Source organism: Leptinotarsa decemlineata, unplaced genomic scaffold (assembly GCF_025532065.1).
Source record: "Leptinotarsa decemlineata unplaced genomic scaffold, Ldec_3_MD MMD2_tig00026330_RagTag_RagTag, whole genome shotgun sequence".
NCBI lineage: Eukaryota > Metazoa > Arthropoda > Insecta > Coleoptera > Chrysomelidae > Leptinotarsa > Leptinotarsa decemlineata.
The window spans coordinates 4,726,868-4,750,011 of NW_027412690.1; the positions used below are offsets into that span (position 1 = coordinate 4,726,868).

Consider the following 23,144-nt stretch of genomic DNA (forward strand, 5'->3'; position numbering starts at 1 on the left):
TATAAAAACATAGTAAGTTTTAATTCTCATTTTTTATGATGATCTCCTACTACGTAGTAACGGCTACTTCCATCAATTCATTGGAATGAAACTGAGACAACAAAGAGTTTGCTGAAGCATATGAAAGGTCATAATAAAAAAATTACATCAAAAAATGTATGCGAAATACTGGGTGTTTCAAATTCGATCCTCACCATTGGTATCTCGGAAACTATGAGAGATACGAAGATGATAAAATTGGGACAAACTTGCGCATTTACCTGACCAACAATATGCCGTTGAGAAAGTTCTGAAATTTCGAGTATATCCGGAGATATCCGGAAAAAACAGAAATTTCGAAAAATGGTTTTAATTTTTTTCTGGCTTTATTTTTCGAAGGAATCGAAAATGAATTACACCACCACATTTCCACTTTTTTCCTGCTACATGATAGTGTTTTAAGATTTGCCATCCTACGTTTCGTCTTCCGGCCACCATCATCAATTTTATTTTTTGTTATGGGCGCTACATTGGATTCTTTCTGTTTAGAATAGAACCAGATTTTACGTTTTCAATGATGTATTATAAGTTATCATTCTTTTTCGAAAAATTGGAGATATTGAAAAAAATCAATTCTTATCTTAATAAGCTATGACTTTGATATTTCTAAATTTGACTTTTAATTTGTTACACTCAATGACATTTTGTTATTGTACAAGTCATTGAATGTTTGGCGAAAAATGGCTTTCACGAATGAAGAAAAAAGAGATATGATCCAGTAACTTGAACTATGTTCAAGTTACTGGATCAAAATCAATGAAAAAATTCAAAGAAAAAATACGGAGACAGAATCAACAATCAAAATTCGATAAATGAGGTGTGCATGAGGTAAATGAGACATTGTGTCCTTTTCAATGAAAATAGAACTTTGAACAAATAACAATTATTAACTAAAATGTAAAGACAAAAGCAAATCACAGCAAATTCTCAAAATACTAGCCTTGCTCATGATAACACAACTGTGCCCTTCTTCGAATATTATTCTCTGCACGAATAATTTCCCTCCTCCTCAATCTTCCGAACTCTCTAACAATGCTGTGTTGAAGGTCCTCAATATTTTGATATTCTCTCTGACTATAAACTCTATTCTGCAGTGTACCCCATGAGAATGTATCTATAACACTTAAGTCTGGAGACCTTGCTGGCCACCTCACCGGCCTATTATTCCATATCCATTCATCACTAAACCTTTCAGTCAGGTAATTAGATACTCGTCTGGTACTATGCGGTGGAGCACCATCATGTTGAAACCAGATGTGGTTATAGTTAGGCAAAGGTAGATCATCCAAATAGTCTTCGAAAATCGACATTAAAAACTGGTGATTGGTTTCTCTGTTCAGAATTTCGTCAAATAAATGAGGACCCAAAATTCTATCTTTGTAAATTCCTGTACACATGGTAACACTAAATCTCACTTTAGGTCGAATTTCTCGGAACTGCCTGGGGTTGTTTATGTTCCAAATGTGTTCGTTATTTCGGTTGAATATCCCACAATTCGTGAAAGTGCTTTCATCTGTCCAAATTAGATTTTCCAGGAAAACAGGAAAGTCAGGTCTTCTTATTAGCCAATTACAAAATTTTAATCTCTTTTTGGGATCACCTGGATGCAATTTTTGAGATATGTGTATTTTGTAACATTTAAACCGTTTTTTTTGAGATGTCTCCAAGCAATTGTATGACCAATATTCATTTCGGAGGAAATTTGACGTGTAGATTTCCCCTGGTTCATGTTTATCTGCAAATTAATAATTTTTATTGAAATTGACACAATATCTAACTTACCTCATACATACCTTATTTATCCAAATTTCCTTAGTTTCCTGGTCCATTCTGGTCTCGGCTTTTCAAATGAATCAAACTTGGTGAGATGTTGATCCAATAACTTGAACATAGTTCAATGTGGTTGTCGTATTTCGGGATACAAGTTCAAATACATTTCCGATGTCCTAAGACTGTTTATATCGTATTTGTAATAAATTTGTATCATATCTTTTTTTTAATTCGTGAAAGCCATTTTGCCAAAAATTCAATGACTTGTACAATAATAAAATGTCATTGAGTGTAACAAATCGAAAGTCAAATTTAGAAACATCAAAGTCAAAGCCTATTATGTTAAGTATTAGTTTTTTTCAATGTTTCCAATTTTTCGAAAAAGAATGATAACTTATGATATATCATTGTGAAGGAAAAATCTGGTTCTATTCTAAACAAGAAGAATCCAATGTAGCTCCCATAAGAAAAAATAAAGTTGATGATGGTGGTTGGAACACGAAACGTAGGATAGCAAATATGAAAACACAATCATGTAGCAGGGAAAAAGTGGAAGTGCAATTTATTTTCGAATTCTTCGAAAAATATAGCCAGAAAAAAATAACCATTTTCCGAAATTTCCGTTTTTTCCGGATATCTCCGGAAATACTCGGAATTTCAGAACTTTCCCAACGGCATAATGTTAGTCAGGTAAATGCGCAACTTTGCCCTAATTTAACCATCTTCGTATCTCTCATAATTTCCGAGATCCCAATGGTGAGGATCGAATTTGAAACACCCTGTATAAACCACTCAAAATTCCAATTATTCAGTACCTTGTATTTAGAAATTTTACTAAGGAATTAAATAAATAATGGAAAAGTTAGGTTTATGCACTGAGCTATCTTTAATATGATTTATGATTGGAATGCATGCAAGAGTAAATTCATTTATTTAACTTTTTTTACACAGACATATATTTTTTTATGCATTTATCCCATTGTTGAAAGATCCTTGATTGTAAAATACCCCTCGATTGGAAATGATAAGTGATATTTCTTTATTGGCGTGAAATTATCCACAGATTTCTGGCCACACATGCCGACGTAGAGGAAAATAAAAATCTGTGGTTGGGATACAAAATTATTAGCACCCGTACCAATATCTGTGGCTGGAGATACCTATTCACTATAGGTTGAACGTGAAATTATTGAGACTATTTAGTGTTTAACATTTTTATAGAGTCTTGAATAGATTGAGGCGTTGATAATCCTATTCTCATCAACAATACAGATTAAGGGAAAAATAAAATTGAAAATATTAGACTTACTTTCCAATACCCCATATAGAAATGATATCCGATCATGTGCATCCATCAAAATCACACAACTTCCATAGTTTCTTGAGAAGATTAACTTGGTGATAACAGTTTTCTTGTTATCTAAACAGATTTCGAAAAAGAAATTGTTGAAACAATCAGACTCATTTTTTGAGATTCCTTGTATTCATGAAAATCACACAACTCTTATAGAATTTTGAATAGATCAACACAGTGAAAACCGTTTTTTTGTTACCCATACGGAATTCGAGAATAAAATTGTTGAAACGATCAAACTAACTTATTCAACCCCTTGTAGAGTTGAAACCAGATGATGTGCGTGCATAAAAATCGCATAAGTCTTATGGAATCTTGGGTAGATTGACGTAGTGATAACAATTTTCTTGTCACCCGAAGAGATTTCGAAAACAAAAATGTTGAAACAATCAGACTCATTTTTTGAGATTCCTTGTAGAATTGGAACCAGAAGATGTGCGTTCATGAAAACTACATAACTGTTATAGAATCTTGGGTAGGTCGATATAGTGAAAACCGTTTTCTTGTCACCCATACAGATTTCCAGGAAAAAATATTGAAACAATCAGACTCACTTTTTAAAACACCTTGTAGAATTGGAACTAGAAGATGTGCGTTCATGAAAATTACATAACTGTTATAGAATCTTAGGTAGATCTATATAGTGAAAACTGTTTTCATGTCACCCATACAGTTTTCGAGAAAAAAATTGTTGCAACAACCAGACTCACTTTTTAAAATACCTTGTTGAATTGGAACTAGAAGATGTGCGTTCATGAAAATTACATAACTGTTATAGAATCTTGATTAAATCGATATAGTGAAAACTGTTTTCTTGTCACCCATACAGATTTCGAGAAAAAAATTGTTGCAACAATCAGACTCATTTTTTGAGATTCCTTGTACAATTGGAACCAGAAGATGTGCGTTCATGAAAATTACACAACTGTTATAGAATCTCAGGCAGATCGATATAGTGAAAACTTTTTTCTTGTCACCCATACAGATTTCGATAAAAAGTGTTTCAACAAACAGACTCATTTTTTGAGATTCCTTGTAGAATTGGAACCGGAAGATGTGCGTTCATGAAAACTACATTACTGTTATAGTATCTTGGGTAGATCAATATAGTGAAAACCGTTTTCTTGTCACCCATACAGATTTCCAGGAAAAAATATTGAAACAATCAGACTCACTTTTTAAAACACCTTGTAGAATTGGAACTAGAAGATGTGCGTTAATGAGAATCACACAACTGTTATAGAATCTTAGGCAGATCTGTATATTGAAAACTGTTTTCATGTCACCCATACAGATTTCGAGAAAAAAATTGTTGCAACAATCAGACTCATTTTTTGAAATTCCTTGCAAAATTGGAACCAGAAGATGTGCGTTCATGAAAATCACTTAAATGTTATAGAATCTTGGGTAGATTGATATAGTGAAAACTGTTTTCTTGTCACCCATACAGATTTCGATAAAAAAGTGTTGCAACAAACAGACTCATTTTTTGAGATTCCTTGTAGAATTGGAACCAGAAGATGTGCGTTCATGAAAACAACATAACTGTAATAGAATCTTGGGTAGATCGATATAGTGAAAACCGTTTTCTTGTCACCCATACAGATTTCCAGGAAAAAATATTGAAACAATCAGACTCACTTTTTAAAACACCTTGTAGAATTGAAACTAGAAGATGTGCGTTCATGAAAATCACACAACTGTTATAGAATCTTAGTAAGATCGATATAGTGTAAACCGTTTTCTTGTCACCCATACAGATTTCCAGGAAAAAATTTCGAAATAATCAGACTCACTTTTTAAAACACTTTGTAGAATTGGAACTAGAAGATGTGCGTTCATGAAAATTACATAACTGTTATGAAATCTTGGGTAGATTGATATAGTGAAAACTGTTTTCTTGTCACCCATACAGATTTCGAGAATAAAATTGTTGCAACAATCAGACTCACTTTTCAAAGCACCTTGTAGAATTGGAACCAAATGATGTGCGTTCATGAAAATAACACAACTGTTATAGAATCTTGGGTAGATCGATATAGTGAAAACCGTTTTCTTGTCACCCATACAGATTTTCAGGAAAAAATATTGATACAATCAGACTCACTTTTTAAACACCTTGTAGAATTGGAACCAGAAGATGTGCGTTCATGAAAATTACTTAACTCTTATAGAATCTTAGGTAGATTTATATACTGCAAACTGTTTTCATGTCACCCATACAGTTTTCGAGAAAAAAATTATGCAACAATCAGACTCATTTTTTGAGATTCCTTGTAGAACTGGAATCAAAAGATGTGTGACAAGAAAACGGTTCTCACTGCATCGATCCACCCAAGATTCTATAACAGTTGTGTAATTTTCATGGACGCTCATCTTCTGTATCCAATTCTACGAGGAATCTCAAAAAATGAGTCTGTTTGTTGCAACAATTTTTTCATCGAAATCTGTATGGGTGACAAAAAAAAAGTTTTTACTATATTGATCCACCCAAGATTCTATAATAGTTGTGTAATTTTCATGAACGCACATCTTCTAGTTCCAATTCTACAAGGAATCTCAAAAAATGAGTCTGATTGTTGCAACAATTTTTTTCTCGAAAACTGTATGGGTGACATGGAAACAGTTTCCACTATATAGATCTACCTAAGATTCTATAACAGTTGGGTAATTTTCATGAACGCACATCTTCTAATTCCAATTCTACAAGGTGTTTTAAAAAGTGAGTCTGATTGTTTCAATATTTTTTCCTGGAAATCTGTATGGGTGACAAGAAAACGGTTTTCACTATATTGATCTACCCAAGATTCTGTAACAGTTATGTAGTTTTCATGAACGCACATCTTCTGGTTCCAATTCTACAAGGAATCTCAAAAAATAAGTCTGTTTGTTGTAACACTTTTTTATCGAAATCTGTATGGGTGACAAGAAAGCAGTTTTCACTATATCGATCTGCCTGAGATTCGATAACAGTTGTGTAATTTTCATGAACGCACATTTTCTGGTTCCAATTCTACAAGGAATCTCAAAAAATGTGTCTGATTGTTGCAACAATTTTTTTCTCGAAATCTGTATGGGTGACAAGAAAACAGTTTTCACTATATTGATCTAATCAAGATTCTATAACAGTAATGTAAGTTTTATGAACGCACATCTTCTGGTTCCAATTCTACAAGGAATCTCAAAATATGAGTCTGATTGTTGCAACAATTTTTTTCTCGAAAATTGTATGGGTGACATGGAAACAGTTTCCACTATATAGATCTACCTAATATTCTATAACAGTTATGTAATTTTCATGAATGCACATCTTCTAGTTAAAATTCTACAAGGTGTTTTAAAAAGTGAGTCTGATTGTTTCAATATTTTTTCTTGGAAATCTGTATGAGTGACAAGAAAACGGTTTTCACTATATCGATCTACCTAAGATTCTATAACAGTTAAGTAATTTTCATGAACGCACATCTTCTGGTTCCAATTCTACAAGGTGTTTAAAAAGTGAGTCTGATTGTTTCAATATTTTTTCCTGGAAATCTGTATGGGAGACAAGAAAACGGTTTTCACTATATTGATCTACCCGAGATTCTATAACAGTTATCTAGTTTTCATGAACGCACATCTTCTGGTTTCAATTCTACAAGGAATCTCAAAAAATGAGTCTGTTTGTTGCAACACTTTTTTATCGAAATCTGTATGGGTGACAAGAAAACAGTTTTCACTATACCGATCTACCTGAGATTCTATAACAGATGTGTGATTTTCATGAACGCACATCTTCTGGTTCCAATTCTACAAAGTGTTTTAAAAAGTGAGTCTGATTTTTTCAATATTTTTTCCTGGAAATCTGTATGGGTGGCAAGGAAACGGTTTTCACTATGTCGATCTACCCAAGATTTCATAACAGTTATGTAATTTTCATGAACGCACATCTTCTAGTTCCAATTCTACAAGGTGTTTTAAAAAGTGAGTCTGATTGTTTCAATATTTTTTCCTGGAAATCTGTATGGGTGACAAGAAAACGGTTTACACTATATCAATGTTACTAAGATTCTATAACAGTTGTGTAATTTTCATGAACGCACATCTTCTAGTTCCAATTCTACAAGGTGATTTAAAAAGTGAGTCTGATTGTTTCAATATTTTTTCCTGGAAATCTGTGTGGGTGACAAAGAAACGGTTTTCACTATATCGATCTACCCAAGATTTTATAACAGTTATGTAATTTTCATGAACGCACATCTTCTATTTCCAATTCTACAAGGTGTTTTAAAAAGTGAGTCTGATTGTTTCAATATTTTTTCCTGGAAATCTGTATGGGTGACAAGAAAACGGTTCACACTATGTCGATCTAATTAAGATTCTATTACAGTTGAGTGATTTTCATGAACGCACATCTTCTAGTTCCAATTCTACAAGGTGTTTTAAAAAGTGAGTCTGATTTATTTTTTCCTGGAAATCTGTATGGGTGACAAAAAAACAGTTTTCACTATATTGATTTAATCAAGATTCTATGACAGTTAAGTAATTTTCATGAACGCACATCTTCTGGTTCCAATTCTACAAGGAATCTCAAAAAATGAGTCTGATTGTTGCAACAATTTTTTTCTCGAAAACTGTATGGGTGACATGGAAACAGTTTTCACTATATAGATCTACCTAAGATTCTATAACAGTTATGTAGTTTTCATGAACGCACATCTTCTGGTTCCAATTCTACAAGGAATCTCAAAAAATGAGTCTGATTGTTGCAACAATTTTTTTCTCGAAAACTGTATGGGTGACATGGAAACAGTTTTCACTATATAGATCTACCTAAGATTCTATAACAGTTATGTAGTTTTCATGAACGCACATCTTCTGGTTCCAATTCTACAAGGAATCTCAAAAAATGAGTCTGATTGTTGCAACAATTTTTTTCTCGAAAACTGTATGGGTGACATGGAAACAGTTTTCACTATATAGATCTACCTAAGATTCTATAACAGTTATGTAGTTTTCATGAACGCACATCTTCTGGTTCCAATTCTACAAGGAATCTCAAAAAATGAGTCTGATTGTTGCAACAATTTTTTTCTCGAAAACTGTATGGGTGACATGGAAACAGTTTTCACTATATAGATCTACCTAAGATTCTATAACAGTTGTGTAACTTTCATGAACGCACATCTTCTAGTTCCAATTCTACAAGGTGTTTTAAAAAGTGAGTCTGATTGTTTCAATATTTTTTCCTGGAAATCTGTATGAGTGACGAGAAAACGGTTTACACTATATCAATTTTACTAAGATTCTATAACAGTTGTGTAATTTTTATGAACGCACATCTTCTAGTTCCAATTCTACAAGGTGTTTTAAAAAGTGAGTCTGATTGTTTCAATATTTTTTCCTGGAAATCTGTATGGGTGACAAGAAAATTGTTATCACTACGTCAATCTACCCAAGATTCCATAAGACTCATGCGATTTTTATGCACGCACATCATCTGGTTTCAATTCTACAAGGGGTTGAAAAAGTTAGTTTGATCGTTTCAACAATTTTATTCTCGAATTCCGTATGGGTAACAAAAAAACGGTTTTCACTGTGTTGATCTATTCAAAATTCTATAAGAGTTGTGTGATTTTCATGAATACAAGGAATCTCAAAAAATGAGTCTGATTGTTTCAACAATTTCTTTTTCGAAATCTGTTTAGATAACAAGAAAACTGTGATCACCAAGTTAATCTTCTCAAGAAACTATGGAGGTTGTGTGATTTCGATGGACGCACATCATCGGATATCATTTCTATATGGAGAATTGGAAAGTAAGTCTAATATTTTCAATTTTATTTTTCCCTTAATCTGTATTGTTGATGAGAAAAGGATTATTAACGCTTCAATCTACTCAAGACTATAAAAATGTTAAACACCAAATAGTCTCAATAATTTCACGTTCAACCTATAGTGAATAGGTATTTCCAGCCACAGGTATTAGTACGGGTGCTAATAATTTTGTATCCCAACCACAGATTTTTATTTTCCTCTACGTCGGCATGTGTGGCCAGAAATCTGTGGATAACTTCACGCCAATTATTTCTTTTGACAAACGAACATTTCAATAAACTTTTATTACACTTTGGCCGATTACCTGTTGATTTAAGTTTATTTTTCAAATTGCCCGAAGTTAGAAAAAAAAATAAATCAGCAATAAACTAACTCAGTACTTCGTGAGAATAAATATTTTCTTCATTCAAATATATACTTTTTTCTACCTGTGTGATAGATACTGTTGAGGCATCCTTTTGCGTCACAGTCAAAATTGGATATCCTGGCTGATATATCCAGTTTTGCATTTTGTCTTTGAAATTTGGAATGCTACCTCCAGTGGCGTTCTGTAAAGACTTGAGTAGCATTTTTGGATTGGTATTTTTGTATTTACTGAAAAAAAAACGAAATAAAATTAGTCATAACATGAAAATATCTGTTTCACACATGTATTCCAGAGATTGCATTCAATTATCTATCTTCTCATCCTGCTTACCTACAAACTCTATATAGTTCTATAGTACATATAGATACTATAGAATATAGTATCTATAGAATATAGTATAGAATATAGTATATATAGTATATCTATTAGTTAGTTTTTATGAAATAACGAATGAAACTCAGACAAAACTGTTTTCATTCATTTCATTAAAGTTAGTACTAACACGTACGGCTACCTGATATCTTTTTTTTAATTTTGGATGTTTTGAATAAAGAATATTTATAACAATGAACGTGTATTTCTTTAGTTCGGACTTCCCTTGTCGAATATGATATAAATTGATTTGAAATCCCTGAAAGAATTTATGAAAAATTAAAAAGATTAGCTGAAAAATAACAGTTATATTAAGCAAAGAAAGCTGAAATTACAATGAAATAATATACAAGCAATAATCAAAAATTGAACTATGAACACGAGCTGAGAATCAAAAATTATTAACAAGAAATAAAAATTAAAAATTGAAAGATTCCAAGCCAAGTTACTTCATGACGTTTCGATTGTTAGTATCCACAATCGTCTTCGGGTGATGACTGGACTTATTCCTCCGAAATCTGACTCTTTATAGATTATTCGAGCGCTTTCCTCTATCCGCTTCATAGGTTTTAGCGGGAGCTGACCGTTTGGCAGGAGATGGTCGTGTTCCGCTTTCCATATGGTGCGTATCTCTACACTAGCTTGGATAAATGCGTTGTTGGATGATGATTTCAGCTTGAGACCACTTGATGTTATGTTGATGAGTCCAAACATGCTGTGATATTACTGATTCGTTGGTTTCTCCTCGCTGTGTGTGTTTCTTGTGCTCGGCAAAGCGAACTTTCAATGGCCTCTTAGTTTCACTGATGTATGATTCTCCGCACTCGCAGGGTATCCGGTAAATGCAATTCTTGGAATCGCAGTGCGTGTTTGGTAGCCTGGTTTTCGTGAGGCTGCTACGGATAGTGTTCCCAGATCTGAAGCAGGTTCTGATGTTATATTTGGACCCAATTCTTCTTATCTTTTTCGACAATTCTCTGATGTAGGGAAGTACAAGTACTGGTTGTGGCGGCTTTTCTTCCTTGTGAGGTTCTTGCTGTCTTTTAGCCAAAGTCTGTTCCATCAATTTGGAGTAACCATTTCGTTGAAGGTCATTTTGATGATGTCTAGTTCCTTTTCGAGACCTTCCTTCATATTACAGAGCTCGAAAGCATGGTCAACTAGAGTCTTGATGATTCCTCTCTCGGTCGATTGATGGTAGTTGGATTCCTGGTTCAGATACTGTCCCGTGTGAGTGGGTTATCGGTATACAGTTGTTTCCCATTGAGTGTGGGATCTCTTCACCAATACGTCTAAGAATGGCAATTCGTTGTGGACTTCCTTCTCCATTGTGAAAGTGATGGAAGGACTTACGTTGTTGATGTGTTTCAGGAAGGTGTCTAGTTCTGCATTCCCATGGTTCCATATTATGAAGGTATCTCAAACAGACTTGGGGCTTTTTCAATGGACAGAGTTTCAAACGAAATAATTTGGTCCTTCAGTTGGAAGTAGCAGTTTCGTACACAGCATCCTAGTAGTAAGTCTGTACTATCTTTTAGGTCGCCATCTTCGGACATCTTCCTCTGTGTGATTTGAAGTGATTCTTCGACAGGAACGTTGGTGTAGAAGCTTTCCACGTCGAAACTGATTAGTTGATCCTGCTCTGTGACTTCGATTGCCTTGAACTCTTCACAAAAGATGATGTTTTTCTTCCGGTGGATTTTTTACTACCAATAATAAAATACATTAAAAATTCAATACAAATAACCTACCTAGTGCCGATAATTGAAATTTGTTCCCACTACAGAATAGCACTTCAAATAATGTCATAACTTCGCCGACAGTTTACACATTGCGAATTCAGTTTACAAAAACACAGACAAAACTCCGAAACCTTTTGATCTTTCCGCCTGCCGACGGGACATTTCACTATTGACAAAAACAGTCGCCCGGACCACAAAGTCTTCAAAATGTTTTTTATTTTGACAACTCAAGTTTTTGTTTTGTCGAAATAGACACAGTTTCTGTTTAGTTGTGATTTTGTCGATAGAAAACAGTTTACAATGAACACAACGCGACTCAGACTAATTTATGTCTGTTTGGTGGAATTAGAGTTTCGAGTTTGTTTTCGAAACTAAAACAAGTTTTTCGTTTCTGTATTTGGCAACGAAACTAGTCGTAAGCGAGTCTGTTTGGTGGAAATCCGCCTTTATATATTCATTTCATACTACTAAACGAAAAATACGAACCAATTTCAAACTCAAAATGAATCTACAGACTGAATGAAATATTCCAACACATTTTTTATTCATTCAAGTGACATCTTATTGTGAGACTTTCACTAAACGGTTTAGAAAATTGCAACACGTGATTTGCTATACAATAGCTTGCGCGAGTTTATATGCTTTTATCACATTTATAATTTTGTAACGGTGGAGTTAGCGATTTATTATGGTTCATTTCACTTATATGGCTACTGTAGCTATTACTATAGCCACTGTAGTAAAATTGAAACTATGAAAATAAATTAGTAAGTAGAATGTTTTCTCTGAGAAATGAAAGCCAATAGTGCGATGAGACTCATATAATGGTTCTGAGCAAGATGCATGAAAAACAAACAGATGTCAATATGTATACAAAGTTGGGTCAATTTCATTTTTGGCGCTGAGAGTTTTTGACAAAACAAGAGCGAATCGATTGAAACACTAGGGTTTCTATGCACCTTAGTTTTAAGCAACGATACATGATTTCAAAGTGAAGGTATAGAAACTTTCATTTACAAAAAAATGTCATAACAACGATATTATTCGAAATCAATGAATATTCAGAATACCCATCACCTTTTTATCTAGTGTAGGATTATTAAAAGTGCACTGAACTTAGGTGCCTGTAAAAAGTTCAATTATATCATGGAATAATTATGCCACATGAAAGTGTTTTTGATTTTAAAAAAATTCTGCATATAAAATACTTAACTGAAATATTTCTTATCCTGTTCTGACCTAGAGGGTTAGGTTAGGTTAGGTTTAAAGTGAGTGGGTCTATTCGACCCTCCACCGCAACCCGCAAGGGTTTATTGTGGCTCACACCTATTCACACTCGGACAAATAAACCCAGCTTCTTAACGAAGCCGATTAGTTTGTATGGTGAGTGGTCTTTCAGGTCAGATGATAAGAGTACGGATCTGCCGAACTCTAAGAACCTGATTCGGTCCCCAGCGGGCCAGGCACAAAGTATATGCTCTGCTGTTTCATCATTTTCCAAACAGAGGCGACACACACTGTCTTCCGACAGTCCAATTCTCTGCATATGATGATTCAAATGACAGTGGCCTGTAAGAAGGCCTGTTAGACAACGTAGGTCATCCCTACTGTAGTCCAACAACTGTTTGGTATCAAGCTTCGAAGGGTGGATAAACGCCTTGGAGTGAGCCAATCCTGTCAAGAAGATATGTGCCAGAAGTCCACATATCTTCTTGACATCCAGGTGTTCAATGTTTGTTTGGCAAAGCCGACCTGGAGGGTAACAGCAATTCCAAATTTTCCACCTTTTGAATTATTAGTTGGAAATATACATTGGAAATATACATGAATATACATTCCAAATAAATAATGTAGTACTACAATCTATTTCCTTGAGCAACGGATTATTAAATAATTTTAAGGTACCTGTTCTATAGACGTATACAAGTGAGTTTCCATAGGCGTATATAAGTGAGTATTTATTTTTAACATTCAATGTTGTTGTATGCTTTGATATCATTTCAAATATATAAAGACTTTTCATAGATGTTTTTATAAGTTAAGTAACCAAACATTGGAACACATATCACTAGTAGGTACTCCCATTGATGTTTAATCGATGTTTTTAATGAATCACCCAAAATTGTTTTTACTTTTCAATTTCGATTGAAAATTTAAACACTTTCAACTGTACCACAGCTTACCTGATTTAAACAGGCATATCTGAGATATTTTCAATTTTCGTTGGAGCATGACGTCATGATTCGATCCTATCTAGTGCTTTAATCTCTTTACTTGATAACCCAAAGAATGTGAATTATTGACGGAGTCCTAGCGTCCTAATTATCAAATTATACTTAGTTTGTGAATTAAAATGTCTATTTCAGTTTTCTCTCCAGTAAAGCAAATGAGCAAATGTGCTTTTTCCTTTAACGAAAAGATTTTATGCATATGACGGTCTCATACAACAAAATCTTTTTTGTTTATCGCCGACACTTTGGGGGGAAATGTGTTGGCAATGGCGGGAGTTTCAAAATCATCGATATATAAATTCAAGAAAGGGAGAACACGTGAATCTGTGAAATCATCAAAGCAATTTTCAGAAAAAGAAAACTGTGCTTGTTGATGAAAATCACAATGAATGTATATATAATGAAGAAACCATCAACGTGGCTTCCTTATAGTGGATGGTATGAAAAAAAAATGTTATACTGAACACGAATTCGTTTCAAAAATTATTAGAAATGAAAATATACTTACTTTTTCTGTAAATATGAGTTCAAACCTTTCTGGAAGACACTTTCTCCTAGCACATACTTCATCATACGAACTATACATCCACCTGAAAGGTGAATTCAGTGATTTCAGTGAGTTGTTCATAACGGAAACGATTCGTTGAACAAATAATAAGAAAAACAAGAGAGATAAAAATTCATAGAAAAAAGTTTCAGCAAAATGGTGGGATCAGATTTCACCTTTGACTTTCACATTGATTGTCATATCAAGGTCGTAATAGGTTGTGTTGTGCTACAAATTTGGAAGTATCTACATTTTCTATATTTTATGCCTTCAACTGTCAATTACGAACTGCCTAATAAAGTACTGTTCCCAAGTAGAGAGAAATAAATCCTTCGGGAGGAGAAAATATTAAGAGCAGATGGATCAAAAACACCTTCCGGTTCTGGTGTAGGTTTTTTCAGTCGCAGACCCAGGACAGATATCAACCTGCCTAGGAACCTATGCGAATGCATTTCAAGCGGAAATTCACGCTATTGAATTGTGTGCAGAGAGATTGGAAGAACCCAACCTCATACACAAGTCAATAAAAATATTCTCGGACAGTCAAGCGGCGTTGGAAGCTCTTGGCTCCTACCGAGCAACGTCTAAATTGGTAGCAAATTGTCTCTGGTCTGGATTCCTGGCTATACGGGCCTGGAAGGCAATGAGGCTGCTGACTCCCCTGCAAAGGAGGGTGCTGCAAGCAGCTTCATCGGACCAGAACCTGTCATTGGCATCGCTTTAGGCTTAGCCAAACAAAGATTGAACACCTGAATGTCAAGAAGATTTATAGACTTTTTGACAGAATCTTCCAGGATTGGCTCATTCCACCCTTCGAAGCTTGATACCAAACAGTTGTTGGACTACAGTAGCGATGAACTTCGATGTCTATAACAGTCGATTATAACAGTCCTTCTTACAGGCCACTGTCATTTGAATCATAATATGTAGAGACTCGGATTGTCGGAAAACAATGTGTGTCGCCTCTATTTGGAAAATGATGAAACAGCAGAGCACATATGCTTTGCCTGTCCCTAGGTGTGAGCCACAATAAACCCTTGCGGGTGGAGGGTCGAATAGACCCACTCACGTTGGACCTAACCTGACCTAATCTGACGATTATCTAGTGGTCTTCAAAGGAAATCGGTTAGTGGGACAGAAACTGCCGCTGCATGAACAGGTGTTTCAGTTTGGTGAATGAGTAGAAAACATTCTCGTTCTTCGTTATAACCTCGTTCTTGAAATTCTTCGTCATGAACAACACGTGTAAAGTGCCATTCATGTAGCAAGTGTTTCCTAAATTATCAATATATGATAATATTTTGGAAATGTTATTGGTTTGCCCAATATAATTCTCATAATCTATCTGTGAATTGTGTCTATAAGGTCTTCAAGTGATTATTACCATCCAAATCTGTGATGCCATAGCTGTGTTTTCACAAATGCGTCGTAGATTATTTTGCAGGTTCCATTTCAGATAGAACCCCGATCATCAGAGGTGCCATTTTAGAAAGTCCATTCGATCTTGAACATAATGTGAATATTTTGTTTTTTCTAAAGTGAGTGTCAGATTATTATATCTGAACAATTTTTCTTCAATCTTAAAATTATCTCCCACTTCTGATTTTAGAGATTACCATGTCCTAGATTCATCGAAAGTAGTAGTATAGTTCGCGAAACTCAGAATTTTGCCTTTGATTTTCATATTAAGTAAGCAATCGATTCACATAGTGAGCAAAAGAGGATCCAGTAAGTACCTCGTGGTACTCGATATGTTACACTTATTATTTCACTCAGTCTCACCGATGCGAACTCCGTTGATTTTGCTTCTCCAAAGCCATATTGATTATCGGATAAACTGACATTATTACAAATCGTAGATATCATTATTTTGCTCATTCAGAAACTTGCGAAATAGGTTGTTCATTTTTAGCTTATCACTATTTTTAAATAGTGACTCCCCCATTCACCGCATTTCGGAAATATACACTAACAAAAAAAATCAGTTGAATAGCCAAATAATTATTACATCAAATAGCAAGGAAAAATCGTTGAACTTCCTCTGAAATTTCTTCTAAAATGCAATTCTTGAAAGTTATTTCACTGTTTCCATATTTCTGGGACACCCTGAAAAATATTCCCTATTTTCTGTATTCGTGAAAAATGTATCGGTTACAATTACCAATAGAAATAATTGAATTTTTTCAAGTGAAGACATATTTTCATCGTGATGAACTCACCCTTATAGTAGCTTATATCATCGAATTTATTATTGATTTCCACTGGAGAATTGATATCTTTTTCTGGGCTGGATAAAGGCAGAGATGAAGGAAGTGCGTCATCTTGAAGAACGCTCTGAAGTACGCCAGTAACGAATTGTTTGTCCAATTCCATAGTTCCATTATCTACCTAAGTAATGCAAAAAATGTTTTTTATTGTGTGATTATATCGCTGAAATTTTAAATCAGAGAACTAGTTTGTTAGACGAAAATTCAGAACGATTAATAGTATGTCACTGTTTTAATGACACGAAATATCTTAATTTTTTATTTTGTTTGTTGAACTTGTTCTGTATATTCAGTAAAATTTATTAGTTTTCTTTCTTGTTTTCATCAGTACGTCGACTGAAAACTCTGTGGGTAAAAAATTACGATTGTTATAAACAAAACAAACGAGGGAAAATGAGTTATTCTGTTTTTTTTGTTAATAATATTCTATATCATCACCTGAAAAAAATGAAGCCGGCCGCCGTTGGTCGTCATCAATCGATTATGATTTGGCTAACTCTACTTGCGCTTCGCGATCATATTAGATGTCGCATCGTTTCTAGAGACTTTTAGCGACTTCGCTATCGGCTTTCAAAGGCGTCCATTACCATATGTGAGCACTACCAACACGCAGATCGATTAGTGCAGTTGAAAGTACGGTACGAAGTGATCTAACGAGTCGATATATATTTGAAATTTCAGTTGAAGGGTTTGTCAGTATAGCAGCGAAATAAAGTTGACTTTAATTGTACAGCTTAGTCAATTGTTATCAAACCTACCCTCAATTGTTTTTGTAACGATCGTATTTTTTACCCACTGTAAAACCTTCGATTTCGAATCGAATGAGCCCTTGTGAAGTTGTATATCTATTTTTCACGTTTCTCAACTTGTTGCTTAGACTGTAACAGTTGATGAAGCGACTGGTAGAGCGACATATGACGTTTAGACTAGATCTACTATATTTATATGTTATAAGGAATAAAGTTTCTATGGAAGCAAAGCGATTCTCCTGTAGTAATTGATGGTTAAATTTTTTTAAGCGTGATCACCACGTATGTTTTGAATAATTTTTGGAATATATTGATAAATTCAAGAGACACGTTACGGGATTTTTCAATAAGTTAGCCTGTTTTTTGATAAATGTCACGAGTATGTCGTTGAACACTTTGCTTATTGTGCCTTCATACACTATAGCACTTTTGTATCGGTAACGGGCGCAAAAAATAAAGTATTAGGAAATTTCATTTTCATATTATGAGGATATTTGTTACGACTTTAATGGATTGTTAATAAATAACGGTTACAATTTGTCTGCTACTCCATAGATTATATCTACGTAAGATCTGTCATTATTTCTAACTCTGAGTTGTTCTTGGACTTTGAATTGTTCATCTTGAAAGACAATACGATCAAATATTGTATTTATGATCTAGCCTTGTACCACTTGTGACTCCTATGCCAGATTCAGTATTGGATCACAAATGCTATATTTCTGGGATTTGGTCATCTACTTACCAAGTTAGCTAGATGATACTGGAAATATGTTGCAAATCCTTCATTCAGCCAAGTGTTGGACCACCAGTCAAGAGTTACATAATCACCGAACCACTGGTGACTTATTTCGTGGGCCATAACCGTGATTATTCTCTGTTTATCGGAATTAGAGGTTTTATTTCCTTCATCCAAAAGGTCAACTTCCCTGAAAAAAAACAAAAATGTATATCCTTCTATCGAAAACTTCATTGAATAATGCAGTATCAGAGTGAGTACTGAATAAAAACAAAAATATTTTTTATCCCACCAACAAAGAGAAGTTTAACACCTTTTGTATGGGAGAGGGTATTCCAGTAACGAAGGTATTGTGACAGAATTATTGAAGATACTAATTTTTGCGATGTAAAAACGAAAGAAAATGAATTATAGTTGAATATGAAGCCTTTGGAATGAAAGACAACGAATGGCTCCAAAATTACATTAATAATAATAATTTAATCAACGTCTTTATCATCCTCACTTTTGAAATACAACTGAACCGGTTGAACAATTACAGTTACTATAAAACAGAAAGATAATATTCCATCTATATATACTTGATTATATTAGTACAGTGTGTAAAAGTTAAATAGAATGAATTCACTATTTCGGTTACTGTACATATTTAAAGAAAATCTCGAAACTTGTCAATGTAAATTATAATTTGACATTCTTCAATGTAAAAGTGCCACCCCGATCTTCAACATCTTTGAAAGACAGGTGCAACCCTCAATTTTTTAAATGGGAAGTATAGGTTTGTGATATATCGTTTGAAAGGACTCTTCATTCTCTATGCAAAAATGTTATCGCTTTCAAGTTTATTGCAACAATTAAGATAAAATAAATTGAAATCATGTAGTTACTAAAATTCGATAAAATACACTCAAAAACTAAAAAGTAATGCAAAACGTAATGAAATGTAAAATACGAAAAAGAACTATGGATGTTACCAAAGTAGATGTTCAAAATGTTCACCGCGAACGCCTTGGCAACATCCTAATCTCAAATAAAACTGTCTTCTAACATCATTTAATATATCAGGCGTGACCGACCTAATCGTAAGCGTTATTCGTTCTTTCAAGTCATTCAAATCGGAAGGCTTAGTTTTTAACACATTGCTCTTTACATATCCCCATAAAAAGAAATCTCATGATGAAAGATCAGGTGATCGCGCTGGCCATTCAATCGATCTTCGCCTCCCTATCCACCGATTGGGAAATGTTGTATCGGGGTATTGCCGGACATTAACTTGGTAATGTGGTGGTGCTTCATCCTGCTGAAACAATATCGTATTCACTGGAACTTGAGGGTTTCCTGTATCAGGATATAAATTTGGTAAAATTCGAATGACATCATTTTGAAGTAGTGCCAAATAATTCACAACACAACAAAAAAATATTTTTTGAATGTTTCCTACACTAAATTAGTCAATTTCTACTAATTTTGGGGTGATAAAAACGAAAATGACAATGAAAAATTTTTATTAGCTCTGGTTTTTGAGATACACAGTACTTAATCTTAAAGAGTAGTTATACTATACGTGAAAAGTGAAAGTACATAAAACATTATTGTTATGTTTCTTTTAGAATATTTTACGTACAAAATTAATAAAAAAAAACATTATTCTTAGTGTTTTGACAAATAAAAGAAGTTTGTACCAACAAATTTCAATTACGTCCATCCGATTCATTGTAAGATCGCTGTCGTTTAGCTTGTCTTTTATAAAACACTTCTGGAGCATCCCTACACACAGACCAGCAGTAGTCTGCAAGCATTGCTTCATTCTAACGGCCCTGATATCTCTGTTCCATTAAGGCAATGTCTTGATGGAATCTTTCTCCATGTTCGTCACTCACAGCTCCACAGTTTTGTGGGAAGAAATTAAGATGAGAGTGAAGAAAATGAATTTTTAAGGACATGTTGCATCCAAGTTGGTGGTAAGCTTGAAGAAGCTCTTCAACCAATGCTGTGAAGTTATCATCTCTTTTGTTACCTAAAAACCCATGTACAACCCCCTTAAAGGCTTCCCAGGCTCTTTTTTCATTTTCTGTTAAAATCATGTCAAAAGCAGGATCATTTACGATTTCACGGATTTGAGGCCCAATAAAGATGCCTTCCTTGACTTTAGCATCACTCAACCTGGGAAACTTTGCTCTCAAGTACTTAAAAGCTTGTCCTTCCTGGTCCATGGCCTTCACAAAGTTTTTCATTAGTCCCAACTTAATATGTAATGGGGGAAGGAGAACATCCTTAGGATCTACAAGAGGCTCGTAAACTACATTTTTCTCATTAGGGTTTAGGTCTCGTGTAGGCCAGTTCATTTTTTTATAGTGAGATTTTCTATCCCGACTGTCCCACAGATACAAAAAACAACAGTACTTGGTGAACCCTAATTGCATTCCTAGGAGTATAGCAATGACTTTCAGATCACCACAGATGTGCCACTTGTGTTGTTCATATTTGATTGATTGGAGAAGTGTTTTCATATTTATATACGTTTCCTTCATGTGAACTGCATGACCTATAGGAATAGAGGGTAGCTGATTTCCATTATGCAGAAGTACAGCTTTTAAGCCTAGTTTTGAAGAGTCTATAAACAGTCTCCATTCAGATGGAGTGTGATCCAAATTCAAGCAGTCCATCAAACCATTAACATCAGAACAAACTACGAGGTTTTCTTTCTTCTCAAAAAAAGGAAGCAAATCTTTTTGACGCTGTCTGTACTGAGATATTTTCACATCATGTTTCAGAAGATTCCACTGTTGTAGTCTTGACCCTAACAGCTCAGCCTTTTCGTTAGACAAGCGAAGATCTCTTATAAGGTCACTCAACTCTGCTTGACTAATTCTGTGCGGATCACTAGACCTATCGCTTACCTCAAAATCAGGGTCATAGGATGTAGAAGGATGGGTTGCTCCTTCTAAACAGTCTTCATCACCTTCCTCTAAAATTTCATAGTTTTGGGGTGGAGAAGGGACTGGCAAATTGTCTGAGTGTGGTACAGGCCGAAGAGCAGATGGGAGATTAGGGTATTTAACCGTTCCTTTTTTCTTCATAGATAAACCTTGCTTAATGGGAGGAGTTAAGCAGAAATAACAGTCGTCTGTATGATTGGTAGGCTCACGCCAAACCATAGGTACTGCAAAAGCCATTGCCCGGTTTTTATTTTTCAGCCACTCTTGCAATATGACGGAACAAGAATTACAACATATATGAGGAGCCCATGATTTATCTTGGTCCCCAACTTTCACACCAAAATAATGTTCATAGGCTGTCTTAACGATAGGTGTCATTTTACATTTCTGAGCCTTAAATGTTATTTCACCACATATATAGCAAAAGCTATCGACAGAATTCACACACTTTCGAGGCATTTCAGATCAGCACTTAATTAATTTAAAAATCAACTTCACACGATAATTTCAATAGAAACCACGTGCGTACAATTGACAAACTCACATAGGTTATGTTTACTACTTTAGAACAGCTGATGAGAGGGGTGTTATGTAAACAAATATGTGTACCAACTGTTGATGAAATATTTCATTTGTTGAAAACTCAATATACATATATATGATATAATGATACTATATCTTGAAAACAAGAGCTAATATATAATTTTTATGGTCACTTTCGGTTTTAACACGTGGAAATACATTAAAATCATCTAATTTCAACCCCGAAACAAAAACTTTGTTGTGTTGTGTTATCGCCATTAAAGTTGACCTCAATGAAAAAAGAACCAGTGATATGGTTTCCTACAATACCTGCTCAAACATAACCTTTTTGAGGGTATTGTGTGTATTCTTATCTCATCCAGTAAGGATTTAGCGGTAATTTTACCGATTAGCATGACCGTTGAGAAAACATGACGTCTTCTAATTGGATGATATTGTTATACAAAACAAGTTAACAAGGCTTTTTAAACTAACGTTGCCACGGAAATTATTTACAGTTTTTAAAATGATACCATCTAAAAAGAACATTGATATGGTTTTTGCTTACTTTCTTATTATCATTACCTCAACATGAAATACGTTTTGAGTATATTGCAATAAGTTTTGAGTATAATTTACCGAATTTAGGTGACCACAAGATTTTAATTTATTTTATCTCAATTGTTGCAATAAACTTGAAAGCGATAACATTTTTGAATAGATATATCACAAGCCTATACTTCCCAATTAAAAAATTGGGGGTTGTACTTGTCATTCGACAGGGGTTGAAGGTAGGGGTAGCATTTTTCCGTTAAAGTATATCAAATTATAATTTAAAGTTGACTCGTTTCGGGATTTTTTTTATAATGTTACCGTAAGCGAAATAATGAATTTATTCTATTTGGCTTTTTAAACACTGTAATGTTTGGTAAAAAAAAATCATATTCATAACATATAGAAATGAATGAATCAGTCATGTTATTACCTGAACGTAATCAGTCCCCAATTTTCCATCGCACCAGCTGCAAAATCTGGAATGGCTACTTGATAAACTTGTGGGTTTCCCAGACTCGTATAATCTATTTGCGTCCAATCACTCATCAGATCTACCAACTTTTCTCCGTAGTTTTTCGCAATTTCCATGTTGGCTTCAGCACTTTTTCTCGCATAAACATTGTACTTTCCTTTACTCACGAGGGCTGGTTCGAAATGGGAAACGATGAAAGCAACAAGGTAGGTCGACATCATAGGTGTTGTTTGGAATGTTGTGATTATTTTATTCCTGAAAAAACCCAATTGTATTTTTTAATCACTTATTTATCCATACACACCTAATGACCTATTTACATGTATCAAATATGAATCATTTTTCAGTAACAGCGTTTTGATTTGTTATTATAACCAGAACTGGCACAGGTGTATTATATCTGAGGAGGACAATTTTGAAGGGGAAAATAAAAATGGATGAATGAATGAATGTTTTTTGAAGAAAATGAAAATTTACCTTATTTTTTGAATAGACAGCGTATTGTCATTGGACAAGAAAACAAAGTGGCTGAACGATGGGTTGTGACACAGAAAACATTAATGTTTTCCAGTTAACGTAGGCCAGTTCTGGCCCACGTGGTCTTAATGGAAATTAGGCAGACTTTGACTAAGTTGCCCCAAGCATCAAATAGAAGTATTGAC

At 34.3% G+C, this 23,144-nt stretch overlaps 1 protein-coding gene across 4 annotated transcripts in view; it reads right to left on the minus strand.

The window, feature by feature from the left end:
* The window catches only part of LOC111507025 (aminopeptidase N), a 70,949-nt gene that overhangs the window by 12,188 nt on the left and 35,617 nt on the right, over nucleotides 1-23,144 (minus strand). For all 4 annotated transcript variants that reach the window (XM_023162252.2, XM_023162251.2, XM_023162250.2 and 1 more), the window contains 5 exons: nucleotides 22,441-22,737; nucleotides 18,001-18,184; nucleotides 16,459-16,627; nucleotides 14,201-14,282; nucleotides 9,409-9,574 (listed from right to left, as the gene is read on the minus strand). In XM_023162252.2, the coding sequence (XP_023018020.2) occupies nucleotides 9,409-9,574; nucleotides 14,201-14,282; nucleotides 16,459-16,627; nucleotides 18,001-18,184; nucleotides 22,441-22,737 (898 nt within the window). The remainder of the gene's footprint in view (nucleotides 1-9,408; nucleotides 9,575-14,200; nucleotides 14,283-16,458; nucleotides 16,628-18,000; nucleotides 18,185-22,440; nucleotides 22,738-23,144) is intronic.